The sequence below is a fragment of the Alosa pseudoharengus genome, unplaced genomic scaffold (assembly GCF_046254945.1).
Source record: "Alosa pseudoharengus isolate Yale_2024_CS ecotype anadromous, Long Island Sound unplaced genomic scaffold, YU_APseudo_1.1 YU_APseudo_1.1_scf_18, whole genome shotgun sequence".
In the NCBI taxonomy this organism is placed as follows: Eukaryota; Metazoa; Chordata; class Actinopteri; order Clupeiformes; family Clupeidae; genus Alosa; species Alosa pseudoharengus.
In genome coordinates, this window is record NW_027468650.1 from 30,006,345 (window position 1) to 30,023,744 (window position 17,400).

Genomic DNA, 17,400 nt, shown 5'->3' on the forward strand with positions numbered 1-17,400 from the left:
TGTGTGTGTGTGTGTGTGTGTGTGTGTGTGTGTGTGTGTGTGTGTGTTTGTGGTCATGAGGGAGAAAGTGAGTGTGTGTGAGAGAGAATTGACAGCAGCAGTTCCAGAACAGCTCCTGGTAGGATTAAAAGGGAGGTGTCTCGAACACTGTCCATCCACCAGGGCCTATCATCAGCATCTACTGTGGCCTCTGCTTCCCCAGACACCCTGCTCTCTCTCTTTCTCTCTCTCTGTCTCTCTCTCTCTTTCTCTCTCTCTCTCTCACACACACATACACACACACACACACACACACACACTCAAATCACTGTGGCTAAGCGACACCCGCAGTCGTGGTCACAAAGTCTGCCCCTCAGCCACAACGCCTGACCCTGGTTAATGCAAGAGGCCCAGTGTGTGCTGTCTGCAGTGGAATTAGGTTAGAGCTTTCAGAAAGTGCAGAGGGTGTGTGGAACACATCTTCCAAATACTTTTGTTTTGGACCAGAAAGAAGAAGAAGTGTGTGTGTGAGTGTTTGTGTGTGAGTGTTTGTGTGTGTGTGTGTGGTAAGGATGTAATTAGTGAGTGTGTCTGTGCCTGTTTAAATAGCACATCCCTGTAGTTTAGATCACGTCACAGCAAACAGCCCAAAGACCTAACAAAGAGATGCTAATCACCCTCAATCAGCCCCAAGTCAACCCCCACGCACACACACACACACACACACAGACACGCTACTCAGCACAGATAGCAGCCTATCAGCACCTCAGCTGGATGCTCCAGATCCATCAAGCACTACAAAGTCCACTACAGCTTTTACTAACAACCACATGGGGTCTGTTGTGGTAAAACACAACTTCTCAAGCTAGAGATAAAAGAAATTAACAAAAAATAATGAGTATTTTAACAAGCCCTGAACCTTTGCTCACAGACTTAGTTACACTCCTACACTAAAACACTGACACATTTGAAAAACTTAAATAAGTAGTCCTGGACCAAGGCGTGGAGAAACATACTCTAGTCATAGTATATAGTCATGTTTATTCAACTTAGAAAATGTTATGGGAATTCTGAGCAGTTCCCTGTTTGGATTTCCCCTCTGAATGGTCAAAACTTCCCATTAAAAAGTTGGATGGAAACCAAACTATGCCTAATTGTCTAGTTAGGGTGTCTAATGATCAAGACCAAGTAGGAGCAACTCAGGCTCACATTTGGCCCAAACGTGGCCCAGTTCTGGTACTGACCCAGTCCGACCTCTGCTTCTGTCTGGTATATTTCTCCTGAACAGCAGCTGTGCTGTAAGCTTCCAGACTGTGGACTTAAGCAGCCTGAGTCCACAGGTCCCAGATCAGCACCTCTACTTCAGCATGATTAATGGAGCCTCGTCTGTCACCTTTTTATGGGAGTTCACAAATAACACTCAGGAGATTAACCATGCTGGTAAATATCTGTTATCTGCTGCTTATACACGTACACTACAATCCCCCTACACACAATCACACACACACACACACACACGAGCATTTCTATGCCCAAAATAGATCAAATCCAAAGCATTTACACATATTTCATTGTCACCAAATGACAGACATCAGTGGCATGTTCAGTGTTCCAAACTAAATGTTGTTTTTAATGCATTTGAGCTGGGAACCCTCTGAAATCTTTATTCACATAGAGTGCACATTCTGCACCCGCCCCTTCTCTCTTTTAGACACACACACAGACACACACACTTTTTTGTTGTGTGTTCTTAGGTCCTTCTGAATGGAATCTTATCGGGTTTATATTTAGAGAGGAGAGTCGGAGCTGGTGTGACATATCACAGGTCGCATTCTCCCGTTCACAGAGAGTTAATACCCTTACCACAACACACACACACACACACACACACACACATTTCACTCTGTACATAGAAACACACATATCTCTTTATCAAACACACTGAATACCACTCTTCCTCTCTCTCTCTCTCTCACACCCACCCACACACACACCCACACTCACACACACACACACACACACTCATACATGAAGAGAAAAGACCAACTGCAGTGATATATCATAGTTCATCTTTCAATTCTCTATGGGTGTAGAATTACAATGGTGTCACCTCCACACAAACGAGGCCATTTTACAGTGATAACCTTACACACACACACACACACACACACACACAGACAGACATAAATCAAGCTAGGTTACAGTGATAACCTTATACACACTCTTTGAAACACCCTCACACATACATACACTCGCACGCACAGCATGCCCATCTACCCTTTGAAACACACAGTCACACTAACACAACTAGATAACAGGGATATGTCTCACATCACATAAGCGTCTCTCACACACACCCAGAGGCAGGCAGACACACACACACACACACACACACACACAAAGAATGTTCATTGTTCATCCCAGATAAAATGCCAGAAATCAAATGAATATGATTGGCATTTTTATTTCCTTATATCATTAGCCCCATCCTCATCATCATCATCGTGCTGCCATCGGTGGATATGGGTCCATAATAATGAATGGACACATTAAATTCCATGCAATTAGCATGCTAATTCATTTGGGTGCATAACATTTTCAACATCTTCAAAGAGCAATGGCCTTCTATGGCAGACATGGTGAGAGTCACACACACACACACAGTGGGAGAGAAACAACGAGACAGATACTGTGAGAGGGAGACTGTTGATAATTGAAAAGTATTCTTTCACACCAATGTTATGGCAAGCATTCTTTTTTACACCAATGTTATGGCAAACTTCTGTCAGAATATTTCGGTAATGCAGTGACTGACAAACACTGAGACAAACTTTCACAACAGTATTACGGCAAAACTATCCATTTTATTATTAATTACAACATCTGAGGAAAGCTGCTTTGAAGTTAACTACAATGGATGACTATGAAGGAGACACACCGCTTTTATAAGACTATATGAATGCTGCTACAAACTTTTACAACAATTTTGCGACAATGTTGTGACAACATTTGTACAAATATGTGGCGACAAAATTTTGCGATAATGCTACAACAAGCTTTTGCAACTGTTGCAACAACATTGTTGCAATATTAGGCACATGTTATTTACACCAATTTTGCCACAAACTTTTGCGACAATCTCTGGATCTTGGGGTATATCGCGAAGTGCACACACACATCCATGTACATAATGTATTCTCATATCAAGGCTGTGCAATAAATCAAATTAATCGATTAATCGTGATTATGACTTCCAACGATTATGAAAACAACATAATCGAAATATAATAATTATTGTGCTACATTCAATTTCAGAACAATGTGCTCTTATTGTCTTGAGTTGTTGTGTGCATTATTATCTTTTTGCATGTATTTTTTTCTGTTGGATTATATTTAAAATCCATTTTAAAAATGTAAAAAATGTACATTTTGAAAATGGATGATAGTTCCAAAATCACTGAGTAATCGTGTTTAATAACCGTGATCTCAATATTGAAAAAAATCATTGTGATGATGATTTTTGCCATATTTGAGTTTTGCAGTCCTATCTCATACTGAGTATCCTCATTTCGTCTTTCCACTGGGTTTTAAAACAATATTTAATCCAAACACAGCACATCTGGACAAACTGGCATCGTATAAACTGATGCACATACCAGTCACTAATGCAAGCACAATAGACACAAAATACAGACAGACAGGTAAAAAGAATGTAAGAGAGACAATGTGTGTGTGTGTGTGTGAGTGTGTGTGTGTGTGTGTGTGTGTGTGTGTGTGTGTGTGTGTGTGTTTGTCTGTGTGTGTGTGTGTGTGTGTGTGTGTGTGTGCGCGCGTGCGTGTGTGTGTGTGTGTGTGTGTGCATGTGTGTGCGTGTGTATGTGAATGTGTGAATGAATGAGTGAGTGAGTGAGTGAGTGACAGTGGGAGGGGGTTGTTTATGTGTATGTGTTTGTGTGACTGAGAGAGAGAAAGAGATAGAGAGCGATAGAGATAGAGAGATAGAGAGAGAGATAGATAAATAGATAGATACAGAGAGAGAGAGAGAGAGAGAGAGATGATTAATGAGGAACACAGTGAGTGTGTTTGCATAAGGTTTGTAATGTTGGCAGTCTGACAGCTCTGATAGCAGAACTGGCCACAGATGGCTGAAATACAGAACTCACTCTACCATTCACATCAGTGTCCTCACAGCACACCATTTCAGTGTGTGTGTGTGTGTGTGTGTGGTGAGTAAGCAAGTGAGTGTGTGCATATTTGTGTGACTGTGTATGCTGTTAGTCTATCAGTCAGATCACAACAGATATACTAATATGTGTGTGCATGTGTGTATGTGTGTGTGTGTGTGTGTGTGTGTGCGTGTGTGTATGTGTGTGCAGCTGGGCCTGAGCGAGAGAAGCTAAAAAGACAAAGAATGTGCTAGTGTGTGTGTGTGTGTGTGTGTGTGAAAGAGAGAAAGAGAGAGAAAGAGAGAGAAAGAGAGAGAGAGAGAGTGTGTGTGTGTGTGTGTGTGCAGCAGACAGCAGAGTGACAGATGGAGGCCATCACAGTAAGTCGCAGTCCGCCATGTTTACCCAGGAGGCTTTGCTGCCAGAATTTGTTTTGACGAGATGAAGCACCAAAAGGAGCTCACATTACCAGTCAGTAGTCACCCTGCAGTCTCCCTCACTCTACCACATACACACACACACACACCTCACATGTGCTATTTGTTCCTGTAAATTTGGCAGCTGTTGACATGGGAGCAGTTTGAGAGTGAGGACAGAGACAGAGACAGAGACAGAGAGAGAGACAGAGAGAAAGAGAGAGAGAGAGAGCGATGCAAGAAAGGCTGGGTGCGGCAAGAGACTTTAGGATTGGCTAGTGATATATCTGCACAACTGTCTTTCTCTGCTACTCTCCCATCTCTCTCTCTTACACACACACACACACACACACACTCTCTCTCTCTCTCTCTATCCCTCCCTCTCAAACACACATATGCAGCTGTTGCAAAGTCTTAAGGAAGCTGACCTAATGTTGGGGGTATTCAAGGTTACATATGGCTCAGATGGGAAACTATCTTTCTGCTGGAAACACTCACGGGTATCCCTCAGCAGTCTCCTCCCTGAGACAGGCCAACCTAAACACATGGCAACCCACAAACTAGCACACTTCAAAGACCTGTCTATATTCTAAAATATACAGCTCTTGATCTTACCAACGGAGAATGATGGAATTATATAGCATGGAATTACATTGCATTATACAGAGTTGACAAGTCACCATTCAGTGACTTATGTGATGTTTACAATTCATAAACACAGATCAAACCTCCAGCAGCCACCATGCACAAAATATACATTCAGCCTACACTCTGCGCTCCATAGACCATGACACTGAAAGCTATTACATATAGTGTTCTGTATATAGTCGCACTGCTCAAAGGACGCTTTACCATGAACACACACATGCAGATCACACACACACACACACACACACACACACACACGCACACAGAATTGGAGCAGCAAATCTATGGAATTGCCTTATTGGACAATCTCTTACTGAACGATCTGTTCCCAAGACTAATGAAACTCATTCAGTGCATTTGGAAAGGAATAAGGAATGTGTGCCTGTTTCAGTGTGTTTGTGTGTGTGTGTGTGTGTGTGTATGCACACTTTGTGTAGGGCACGTATGCTCACAAGACAGCAATGAAATCACTTACAAGGAAAACGCGCGTGCGTGCGCGCACACACACACACACACTACTGTATATAAATAAGCTATATTGGGCTGTGGGTGTTAGTATGATGGAAAGTCAGAGTAGATGAATAACCAGTACTGTGTGTGTGTGTGTGTGTGTGTGTGTGTGTGTACATACATGTGAGAGAAAGAGAGACTGAGAAAATGTGTGAGAAAGAAACTGAAGAGGGAAAAATTATGTGTGTGTGTGTGTGTGTGTGTGTGGTGTGTGTGTGTGTGTGTATGTGTGTGTGTGTTTGTGTGTCCCTTTCATCTTGTTCTCAGCGATGACACCAGACACCCTAATTATCCATAACCTCCTATGGAGACAGTTACACCCACCCCCTACTGCTCTTCCCATAGTTATGCTCTTACCCTCTACACACACACACACACAAAGAGAAAGAGATGGATAATACACTCACATCCAGTGAATCTTCGTTGACGATGATCAGGGACATACCATGGGTCACCAGGCGACAGGAGTAACCTAAGAAACACAGATAATTACTGTACACACACACACACACACACACACACAGACACACACACACACCCACACACACAGCAGTCATATCTACACTTCCACACAACTAAAAGCCTCTCTATGAAAACAAACGCTAGGGGCATAATACACACAGAAACACAAAAACATATGCACACAAAGTTACACATGCACACACACACACACACACACACACACCTATGCTGACACACCCTTCCCACACGTACTGTATGGAGACTAGCCCTTTGTTTGCATATCCCGGAGGATCTGTCATTCTCTAAGTAATCCCTCTCTCCTCTTTGTAGACTGGAGCAGGCAGCTATTGAACCTGTGATCTCCTCTCACTGTCCGTCTGCCCACCCGCCCGCCTGTCTGTCTGTCTTCCTAAAGTCCTTTCTATAAACATGGCGCAATAGTTGCTCTTTTATGCCTGCACGTCTGTAATTGTTACAGGTGGCGGGAGGGCGTTCTGATCAGTGTCTTCATTATGTCTCTTTCTATGATCTGACGATTTGACAGAAGGATTAGCTTAACTTGTGTTCGCAAATGCATGGTCTTTAAACATGATTACTCGCCAGTAGCAATTGGGCTTCGTTTTAAAAAGCTGAAATGCTACTTCTGTGGAGTTATAGCTGGGAAACTAAAAGAGGTATAGAAAGCTTAAGTAGTGAGGAAGACATCATTAGTGTACATTAAAGTGTGTCTGACTGAAGTGTCCCAGCTAGTGTGTATGTGTGTGTGTTAGTGTGTGTGTGTGTGTGTGTGTGTGTGTGTGTGAGTGTGTGTGTGTGTGTGAGTGTGTTTCTGTGGAGAATGACGTGTGCAGTCTGTAAACTTATCTCTGCTGATGCTAATGAGAACAGTGTCTCTCTTGACAGTGCTATCAGTCTGGCTATTATCTCCCTCTTTCCCTCTCTTTCTCTCTCTCTCTCTCTCTCTCACTCAGTGTTACATTCTGTTTTTCTCAACATATTCCTTTACTATGGTCTTCTCTCTCTCTTCTCTTTCTCTTTCTTTCCTCTTTCCCTCCCCCACCCCCCTCTCTAGTTATCTCACTCTTGCATGGAATACACTCTGTCTTTCATTGTCCCTCTCTCTCTCTCTCTATTCCCTCTTTCTCTCTGTCTCTCCTTCACTTCTTCACTATCTCTCTCTGTCTCTCTCGTCTCTCCCTTCCTCCCTGCCTATCTTCCTCCACTATCTGTCCCAATTTTCACTCCCACCTCTTCTGCTTCCTCTCTCCCTCCGTGTCTCCTCTCCTTCTCTCCTCTCCTTCTCTCCTCTCCTTCTCTCCCTCCGTGTCTCCTCTCCTTCTCTCCTCTCCTTCTCTCCCTCCGTGTCTCCTCTCTTTCGTTCCTCTCTGCTCCTACCTCAGACCTCAGTCTGCCCGACTTGTCTGCTCTCTCTCTTTGTGTGCTTGTATCCCTTTATTTAACACCTTTTACTTCCATTTCTCTCTCTCTCTCTCTGTCTCTCTATCTCTGGGTTTTAACTGGTGACTGGTCCTTTGTCTTCTGTTTTTAAGACAAAGCAATGTTATATTAATACCCTCCGGCATTCCAATTAAATTAAATTTGATTAGCTTTGGAGTCTTTGGATACAGTATTACAAAACCTATTGTTAAGAACTTCAGGGTAATACACTGAGAAAAATAAAATTACAGCAGTGTATTTTTCTCCTTTCTCTCTTACTGTATGTCTGTGTTTCCAGTCTATCTCTCTTTCACTCTCTCTCCCCCTCTCTCACCGATATTGATGGCGGTTTCCTGTTTGTCTCCGGTCAGGACCCAGATCTTGATTTCGGCCTTCATCAGTGTAGCAATGGTCTCAGGGACCCCCGCCTGCAGCCGGTCCTCTATGGCTGTAGCCCCCAGCAACTGCAGGTTCTGAGAGAGAAAGAGAGCGAGAGAGCGAGAGAGACAGAAAGAAAGAGAGAGCGAAAGAGCACAAAAATGAGGTTCAATTTGAGTCAGAAAGTACAGTATTCACATGTGCTCCACATTACACACAACAATCATACCACAGTCATAAACTTTGGCTAAATACTCCCATCTCTCTCCCGCTCCCTTTCTCCTTCTCTCTCTCTCTCTCCCTCATTCTATCACTCTCTTCCTCCCTCGCTCTCTCTCTGTAGGTAACACTGTGGTGTTGTTGACTATGGGGTTTTATTGGGCTCTTGGCAGGCTGGTGCAGGTAATTATCCCCATGGTCTACAGTCTGCCTCCCCAATGCTACTCATCTGGACCCAAGCCCTTAAGCACCGGCACACACACACACCCACACACACACCAGCAGGGACACATGCATGCATAAAAAAACACATCTACATGCTCCCACACACACACTCACACATGCTAACAATCTCCACCTTCACATGCAACTTTCAACCATCAGGCTGGTTATCCATGTGTGTGTGTGTGTGCATGCCAGAGAGGCCATTGTAGTTTGCTCAAGCCTGATGCCTTTCTCCTCCCTCCCTTTCTCCTGATGCTTCATTGAATCAGAGGGCAGCATGTCTGTGAGGTCATCATTCTGCACCCAAATGCAACCTCACACTGCCACCTGCTGGCCAACACACTGGCATACTTGCCCATGTAAGTACACCGACACAACACACACACACTTTCTCACATAAGCAAGCAAGCAAACACACTCACACACACACACACGTACAAGTGTGCATGCACGAACACACACAGACCCATGGCATGGTGACATTATCTTGCCCTTAGGAGAAGTGACTGTGTGTAAAAATAAAATACTTCCGCTAGGATTAGACAAGTATATAAACTCTCAAGAAAAAATGACTACACAAACAATCAACTCTGCAACTGTTTCCTGCCCCATCCCTCTGCCCCCACCGCATCATGTGTTCCAGCCCTGATGTCACATCACTGGCCGTACACAAACCTAATCCCCTGTGAAACCTGATTAAGAGCCCATGAGAGGATATCACTGAGGAGGGTGACAGATAGACGATAAAAAGAGCGTATGCTAGAGTATTAGACTATCTGGCAGTTCCTGTCAAGAAGACACGATTTGTCCAACTCCATTTAGGTGCTAGTTATGCATTAATAAATGATAATGTTATCATGACAGAATAGAATAGAGTGAGGTATTTTCCAACAGTTCCAGTGAAGACAGGATATGCTCAGCAGTTGTATGGGCTTCCTAACATATGCATATGAAGACATCAAAAGAGCTCTACTGCACTCGCTAATGTAATAGCCAGCAGTCATTATTGGTAGATGTGAACTGGAAAGCACAGACTGGTGTTTGATGGTCTCTCCACCCACAGTCTCCAGGAGTTCATAGCACACCAAAGACTCACCTCTGTTGCACCAAACGTGGACCAGTTTTTCCACCTGGTTTGATTATATAACCACGCAATATAAAAAGCTTTTTTTTATTAAGAGTGCCATGGACTTTTCTTCTTTTTTGGGAAAACCCTGAGCAATAATGGTGCTTGTTTAATGCAAAACACAGGCTAATGTTGGTTTGTTGCTTGTTGTTTGTTTGCTGGCTTGTTTCTCCTCGCACCTTCTCCAGGAGCTCGTAGCACTCCTCGAGCTTCTGGGCCCGGTCCTTGAGCACGGTGCTGATCCGGGTGTACTCCTTCAGCCACTCCTGGTACGCCGCCTCCTCCAGGTCCACAAAGGCGAAGCAGAGCGTCCGCAGACCTGCCAGAGCAGCCAGGCAGAGAAGAGAGGGATTGATGAGAGGGGGGAACGGAGGTAAAGCATGTGAAGAAGGGAGAGAGGAGAGGAGAGGAGAGGAGAGGAGAGGAGACGGCTCACCCTCAGTGGCAAACTGCTCCAGATGAGCCACAGTCTGCTCTTTGTACTGGGACACCTCAGCTAGGCGCTCAAAGATCACATTGTCCTGAGAGAAAGAGTGAGAGAGAAAGAGAGAGAGAGAGAGAGAGAGAGAGCAAGAAATAAGAGAAGAAAAGGAGGAGAAAAGAGACAGGGATGGAGGAGAAAACATGACACCATCAATATACACCGTGACATCATCAGTATGCAGCGTGACAGCATCGGAATGCAGCATAGCATGGAAGGCACTTGCCGTGTCATTGTGATTCTTCTCAGAGGACAAAGTTACAGTCCATGTTGAAATGTTAATTTGGGTACTAGTGTGTGTGGAGAGAGAGAGAGAGAGAGAGAGAGAGAGAGAGAGAGAGACTTACTGCTCCCTTGCAGTAGAGCCGTAGCTTCCCATTGGAAGTCCTCACCACCACTGACATGCGCTTGCGGTTACTGCAACAGAGAGGCCATGCGCATCACTGAGCATGCTCAGATACAAACTACGACTCGAACAGCTACAGCTCAGATGTGGCATACATCAGACCTGGGTTGTTCTGGTCAGGTACTGTCTGGTTGATCAAACTGGTTTAAATCAGCAGCAAACATGTGCCTTGTGTGTATAGTATACATATGTCTTATGGGTCTGCAACAAATCTGTGAGAACTGTTAGTGGTAAAAGCAGTAGAGAAAATGTTTACCTTGAAAACTCTAACACATTCAGGAGCTCAAAGCTCTTCTCTTTCCCCCTCTGAAACACACACACACACACACACACACACACAAACACACACACACACAAATTGACCCACATGAATGAGAAAGAACAGAAAATAGTAAACCCATACACACACATACTAAGCAAAGCCATAATGCAGACACTGACCGCTTCAATGATGACAGAGTCTGGGGTCCTAGCAGTGAAGACAAAGCCCAGGCCTTTGGCTCCTTTGACCAGAGCTCCCTCATCTACAGAATACAACACACACATTAGCAACGTGCAACACACACACACACACACACACACACACCATTTCCATGCTTCACACACAAAAACATACATTTATTTATAATTGTTGATGGCATAATTGGTCCATATAAGCATAATATAAACTCATAAATCCTACATGTCCTCTAATGTAAGTATTCAAGTACTATATCTAATCCTTGAGATCTGATCCTTGAGTAGATATATCTCCACTTGCAGTATCTCCTAACACCAGGGTAAGTGTAGTAACACAGAATGGCCATGTGAGGGCACTCTTTTCCACTTTCACTAAAGCATGCTTTACCTCAGGTAACTCAGGATTGGGTCATTGGACTCGGTAAGTGTAAATGGAATTCTCTTGTGTCGCCTGCTGTTTGGATGCTTATTTGGGGCCCTGTGCTGGTAGCTCGGTGTCTGTTTGCGATCTGATGCTGGTGATTGGGTGTCTATTTGGGGTTGGAGGCTGGTGATTGGGTGTCTGTTTGGGGCTGGGGCGTTTGATAGGATATCTGACCTGGTGAGGATGCCTGGTAGATGATCTGGTTTCCCTCCCGCTCAGGAACCACGGTGTGACACACAGCCATCATGGTCAAGAACTCGCAGATCTGTGGAGATGTCGGCTGGAGAGGGCACACACACACACACACACACACACACACACACACACACACACACACACAGGTAAGCAGGGAAAGACAGAGAAGAAAATGAATGATAAAACGTTTCTTCATGGTAACAGGATGGTCTGAAATAGGAGAAGAGAAGGGTCCCGTCATATTGAGGCGGGACATTAAACACTGTAGCTGGTGGGAGGGACACCTACGTGGTTCTTATCGATGTTCTGAATCAGAGTGGGGTCATCAAACTCCGTGGAGTTATTACTGCTGGAGGGCAGATGACTAGAGGAGGAAGAGATGGATGAAGAGAGGGACGGAAGAAGTAAAGAAATAGCGAGGGAGGAAAAAAGAGAAAAAAGTAGAGACAGACACAGAAAATGAGACATGAGAGAAAAAAGTGCTTAAGATGTAAATAAAGAACTATATATTCCATCATTAGTATGTAAATAATTTCATATATTCTGTAATTAGCATATAAAAAGAGGGAGAATTGATTAATTCTAACCTGAAGTCCTCCATAGATCGATCACATTCCAAGTCCGGAAAATGCCTGCAGCCAAATAGGCAAAGTTAAAAACCCACACAAGTAACAGATAGAAGATGACACATATGATTTAACAAAATGTTATGCAAGGCACACAGCAACATCTAATAAACAAAGAGTGTTGTTGGCCATTATGGAACTGGTATCTATACTGAGCCACTGCTGTGTCTTTTGGTGCAAGTCTTACTGCTTATTGGAACAACTGTGCTATGCAGCGCTTATAAAGTTATAGCTGCTGTACATAGTAGTTTATAAAATGAAACCAAAGACACACACACACACACACACACACACACACACACACACACACACACACACACACACACACAAATCCTCATAAATGCACACGCAAATACCTACCCATATGTGATGCCAGCAATGGTGCACTTCTTGAAGTGCATGACATTACAGGTGAGCGTTCCTGTCTTATCTGAGAAGAGATACTTCACCTGTAGAGAAATACAGATAGGAGAGGAAGAGAAAGAGAGAGATAGAGAGAAAGGAAGAAAGAGAGCAAGAGAGAGAGAAAGAAAGACACAGAAAAGGTTATCTTGCTGCAGTGCACTGAGGTATCTGTATTTTGACCTTCCTTAAGAGAGTAATGAGAACAGGTGTGGTACGCTTGACAACTTCTTTACCTGTCCGAGTTCTTCATTCAGATTGGACGTTCGAGCCATAGCCGGGGTGTCTGTTTCTGCGTAATACATCTCAACATCCTAAGAAAGACACAAACAAATAAACACACAAACATGCATGGAACACGCATATAATAATATAATCACACGTTTTCTAAAAGGAATTTACACACATTCTCTCTGTCAATTTTGCTCTTATTCTCTTACAGTAACACTAACACACTGCTCACACATAAATAAATATACATCATTATACTTTATACTTCACCATACACACACACACACACACACACACACACACATACAAAACACAAAGAGAGACTAACCCAGTTGATGAAGAGCGCCTGTGTGAACTTGACCACCTCGAGAGTGACCAGAAGACTGATGGGAATCAGGTTGTTGTAAAGGATGATGAAGGTCAGGAGGTTGTACCAGAAGTTGTATGATATGTCACCTACAAGCGCGCGCACACACACACACACACACACCCACACCCACACCCACACACACACACACACACACACACACACATGTGCGACAACAGAGGAGGTAAAAATAACATCATCAGTCCAGCATATAGAGACAAACATTACTAGCACTTTTCCTTTTTGCCAACCACTGCTTTAGAAAGGATTTGTTTTATATTTTTCTCAAGGAATTGAGCAATGCTCAGGCAAGCAGAGACAAATAAATGACCAAGAGCTGAAAGAACGTCTTACAAATGTCGGATCAATTACATACAGTACATAAACTAGTTATGTCTGTGTCTACCATTCAGGGAAATGAAATAGCCTGGGCCATTAGCAGAAGAGCAGAGGAGGCAACCATCAGCACAATCATTTTGTACTGTCAACTGTCACAATGTCTCATCATTATGTAAATACAGTTGCTGTATAAGTAGCCAACTGTTATGTGTTACAAAGCACAGAAGTTACTAAGAAGAGATAAGCGTCCACTCTGTAAGCACTACCATACACTACCAGTTTGCAGTAAAGGTTACATAAACTATATTTAAGTGCTACCATATGATAAAGGTACAGTCCGTGATTTTGGTGCAAGGCTGCTGTTATTTGACCTCAACCACTAATAAAATTACACCACTCCCTTCATTTCTCCTGATAAAATGCAGCCAAGTCAGTGGAAGGGTGCAGTCTCAGACATAACGGTTCATTCAAGACGACACAGACTACTACACAGAGCCCCTTCAAAGAGGCCCTGCCACGTTGGGTGTGGTGTGGTGTGGCGTGGTGTGGCGTGGTGTGGTGTGGCGTGGTGTGGCGTGGCGTGGTGTGGTGTGGCGTGGTGTGGCGTGGTGTGGCGTGGTGTGGTGTGGTGTGGTGTGGCGTGGCGTGGTGTGGCGTGGTGTGGTGTGGCGTGGCGCACCTGCGCGGGAGAGGTACCAGCAGGCCTCCTCGGTGTGCTGCTTGTTCCAGATGGCGGCGCCGACCGAGCTGATGATGGCCATGACCAAAAGGATGCAGAAGAGCACGAGGATCTGCATGTTGGTCACCCGCTCCACGTTGGAGCGCTTCAGGGGCGCCTTGGTCGAGTTCTACAACAGAGAGCGAGAGGAGGAAGAGGTCACTAATGGCCTAAGAGGCTTCTCTCGTAAGAAATATTAAACTGTTAGACTGATAAGGAGCTTTTGTTTTTCAAATCCAGGAATTAATAGGATATAAATGACTAGAGCTCTATGATAGAAATTGCACATATCATTTGACCAACTCCAGCCATGCCTGAACCAAAACATACTAGAAAATCAAACACGCATGTCTTATTGGTGTCTAAACTGCAATCAATTAATTTCTTAATAAAATCGAGCCCATTCTGAGAACCTTTCTTAACAAAACATTGACCCAGACCAGCACTTCACTGCAAGTGCATTCTTAAGTGCACTACTTCCTCCCAAGAGAGCAGGAGAGAGAACTGAGTAATGAGTTGTTTTAGGGAGAGTAATTCTGCCCCTGCGGGGTCACTGGCCCGACCCAGAGCACGGAGGTGGCGCGCGTAAGACAACCACTATACCACGACACCTGCACTCCCTCTGAATTACACCCAATGAAATGCGTGAGCAAGCTTAGCCTCTGTGCTCACACACCTGCCACGGACAAAAACAACTCCTACATGTAGCTAAAAGAAAAGCACCAAAATAGCTGTGTTGGACATGGATTCCAATCATTCCAACATTTGTAGAGTGATTTTTTTTTTTCTATTTTTAAAAAACACATGAAATGAAATTAGGAAGACATTTACTATGCTGAAAAAATATTCACTATCTCAGATCTATCCTCTCTAATGTGCTGGGCCATTCCTTTCAAGTGGCCTGATTCCTCTAAGTAGTTTTCATATTTTTGTGAAAGTGATGACTCACCTGCATTAATTTAGAGTCGTGCCCGGTGTAGACTACAATACCCACAACCCATTGGGTGTTTCTGAGCTGGGCTCCACGCAACAACACCTGGTCTGGACCAAGAGGAGCTGGGCTAAAATGATAAAAAAAATATATTTATATTCTCAGCGCACTTTACAGAGCCCAGAGCCAGACCTATATATAGGATATCACACCAACCATTTATTATAATAGTTATAATATTTACAGTCTAAATCTCAACCTAATATGGTTTGCAGATTATTTCCACTATTTATTCAGAATATCTTCTTCAACATACCTATATTAGTTTTTAGTGGCTATCACTGTATTTCCACATGGACAGCATGTTGCAGTAGGCTGAACTGACAGTGTGAACTATGACTTTAAATCTAAAACAGAACAGATGTGTGTTCACCCAGGCTGTGTTTACGGAGTGTTTACAGCACGACTGATGGTAAGTGTGTAGACGTACTTCAGGTTGTCCAGGCGCAGCGTGCCGGTGAAGTCATAGAGATGCCTGTTGGGTCCCTCACACTCCAGACGGCCCGACAGAGACATCAGCTCCTCCAGGGACTGCAGTGCTGCCGTCAGGGACAGCCCCTACAGCACAACAACACACATGGAAGAAGATGTCAGAAGTCTCTCTCTCTCTCTCTCTCTCTCTCTCTCTCTCTCTCTCTCTCACACACACACACACACACACACACACACACACACACACACACACACAGTAAAGTAAAAACACACAAAAGACATGCATAATAAGGCTTGGCACACACACTGCTATGCTTGACACAGTAGCAGACCACAGTATTAACAGCAGCTACAAGTGCACAGTCAAATATGCATACATACAGACAGGTGCCCAAAAAGTACATGTCAATATGTCAATATGAGACTTACCTGTCGGATCTTCAGGTTAGTTTCTCCATCCAGGTTGGAGGTCTCTATGTAGCACATGGCTTGGGGCTCACTGAGGGACAAGGGACACAATTAAGAGTTCCATCAAAATGAAGGACACAGAAGTGAATATCAATATATGACATGCATTCTCATAGCAAAACAGATCAACACGTGTATAGCTCAAAACTGATCAGACTATCTACTATACTACTAGAATACACAAACATACTTTGCTATTCAAACATTCAAAACAACAAACACACTTCTAAACTCACACACAGACAGACAAACACACACAGACAGACACTGTGTTGCTAACCTGGAGGACACTATGACCATGTCAGCTGGGAGATGCTGGCCATTGGTCACCTTCACTATGTCCCCAACTGCCACCTAGTGGCCAGGGACCAGCATTACGACAGCATGGAAGGAGAGAATGCATGAGAAGACGGAATTAGTGGAGGACAGCGGGGGATGACAGTGGACAGTCCACCCAGCACAGGAGTACGATGAGAAGTGAGACAGAGGTTAAAGTACCCAATACACACAGAGACAAATGAGTGCATTATAGCCAAAGACATGACCATGTCTTTAGTGCTGAGAAGGACAAGGAGAAGGGGAACAGAGGAGAAAGCCTCAGGAGTGGCTGTGTAGCTCAAACAAAGTTAGCCTTGCAGTGCAAGATGCCATGAATGCCCCATCTGCTTTCAAACGGACAAAAGGACACAGCAGTGTATTAAACAAAGGTACAGTATTTGGACTGAAGCTTTAAGTTCCAACTCCACCAGACACCGGACATGGTTCCAAAAAGTGAGTTAGCTGTCTGAACATTGTTTTAGCCGAGTTAATCCTTTTGATTGTCTCCATATGAGCACAGTGATATGCACCAGGTTTTGATGGACTTAGCACAAGCCTACCTGTTTCCATATGACTGTTTGCCAGGAGCCATTACGCAGCACTGAAAGACAATCAGTTATTATCAGTCATACAATGTCTTAAACACACACTGAGACACAGGCAAGGTACACAGACATTTATTGCACACCAACATCCACATGCGAGTGCGCACACATACACACACACACACGCACACACACACACACACACACACACACACACACACACACACACACACACACACACACACACACACACACACACACACACACACACACACACACACACACAAACACACACACACACACACACACACACACACAGAAAGATTGATACCTGTTGTCTTTTTCTTGTTCACTGTGTTGTCTGCTTTGTGTCTCTTCTATAAACAGAATAAAAAAAAATGAAAAAAAAAACGAGTGAGTCACCTTGTACCA

The 17,400-nt window shown here is 43.9% G+C and overlaps 1 protein-coding gene across 7 annotated transcripts in view; it reads right to left on the bottom strand.

Annotated features, from left to right (window-relative positions):
- atp8a2 (ATPase phospholipid transporting 8A2) overlaps positions 1 to 17,400 on the bottom strand; it is a 66,047-nt gene that overhangs the window by 29,458 nt on the left and 19,189 nt on the right. For all 7 annotated transcript variants that reach the window (XM_076290849.1, XM_076290850.1, XM_076290848.1 and 4 more), the window contains 20 exons: positions 17,300 to 17,345; positions 16,984 to 17,024; positions 16,386 to 16,459; positions 16,067 to 16,136; positions 15,636 to 15,763; positions 15,164 to 15,275; positions 14,176 to 14,344; positions 13,119 to 13,246; positions 12,796 to 12,873; positions 12,518 to 12,606; positions 12,119 to 12,163; positions 11,820 to 11,895; positions 11,511 to 11,616; positions 10,895 to 10,977; positions 10,710 to 10,759; positions 10,395 to 10,464; positions 10,003 to 10,087; positions 9,746 to 9,885; positions 7,953 to 8,091; positions 6,127 to 6,191 (listed from right to left, as the gene is read on the bottom strand). In XM_076290849.1, coding sequence (XP_076146964.1) covers positions 6,127 to 6,191; positions 7,953 to 8,091; positions 9,746 to 9,885; positions 10,003 to 10,087; positions 10,395 to 10,464; positions 10,710 to 10,759; positions 10,895 to 10,977; positions 11,511 to 11,616; positions 11,820 to 11,895; positions 12,119 to 12,163; positions 12,518 to 12,606; positions 12,796 to 12,873; positions 13,119 to 13,246; positions 14,176 to 14,344; positions 15,164 to 15,275; positions 15,636 to 15,763; positions 16,067 to 16,136; positions 16,386 to 16,459; positions 16,984 to 17,024; positions 17,300 to 17,345 — 1,794 coding nt within the window. The remainder of the gene's footprint in view (positions 1 to 6,126; positions 6,192 to 7,952; positions 8,092 to 9,745; positions 9,886 to 10,002; positions 10,088 to 10,394; positions 10,465 to 10,709; positions 10,760 to 10,894; positions 10,978 to 11,510; positions 11,617 to 11,819; positions 11,896 to 12,118; positions 12,164 to 12,517; positions 12,607 to 12,795; positions 12,874 to 13,118; positions 13,247 to 14,175; positions 14,345 to 15,163; positions 15,276 to 15,635; positions 15,764 to 16,066; positions 16,137 to 16,385; positions 16,460 to 16,983; positions 17,025 to 17,299; positions 17,346 to 17,400) is intronic.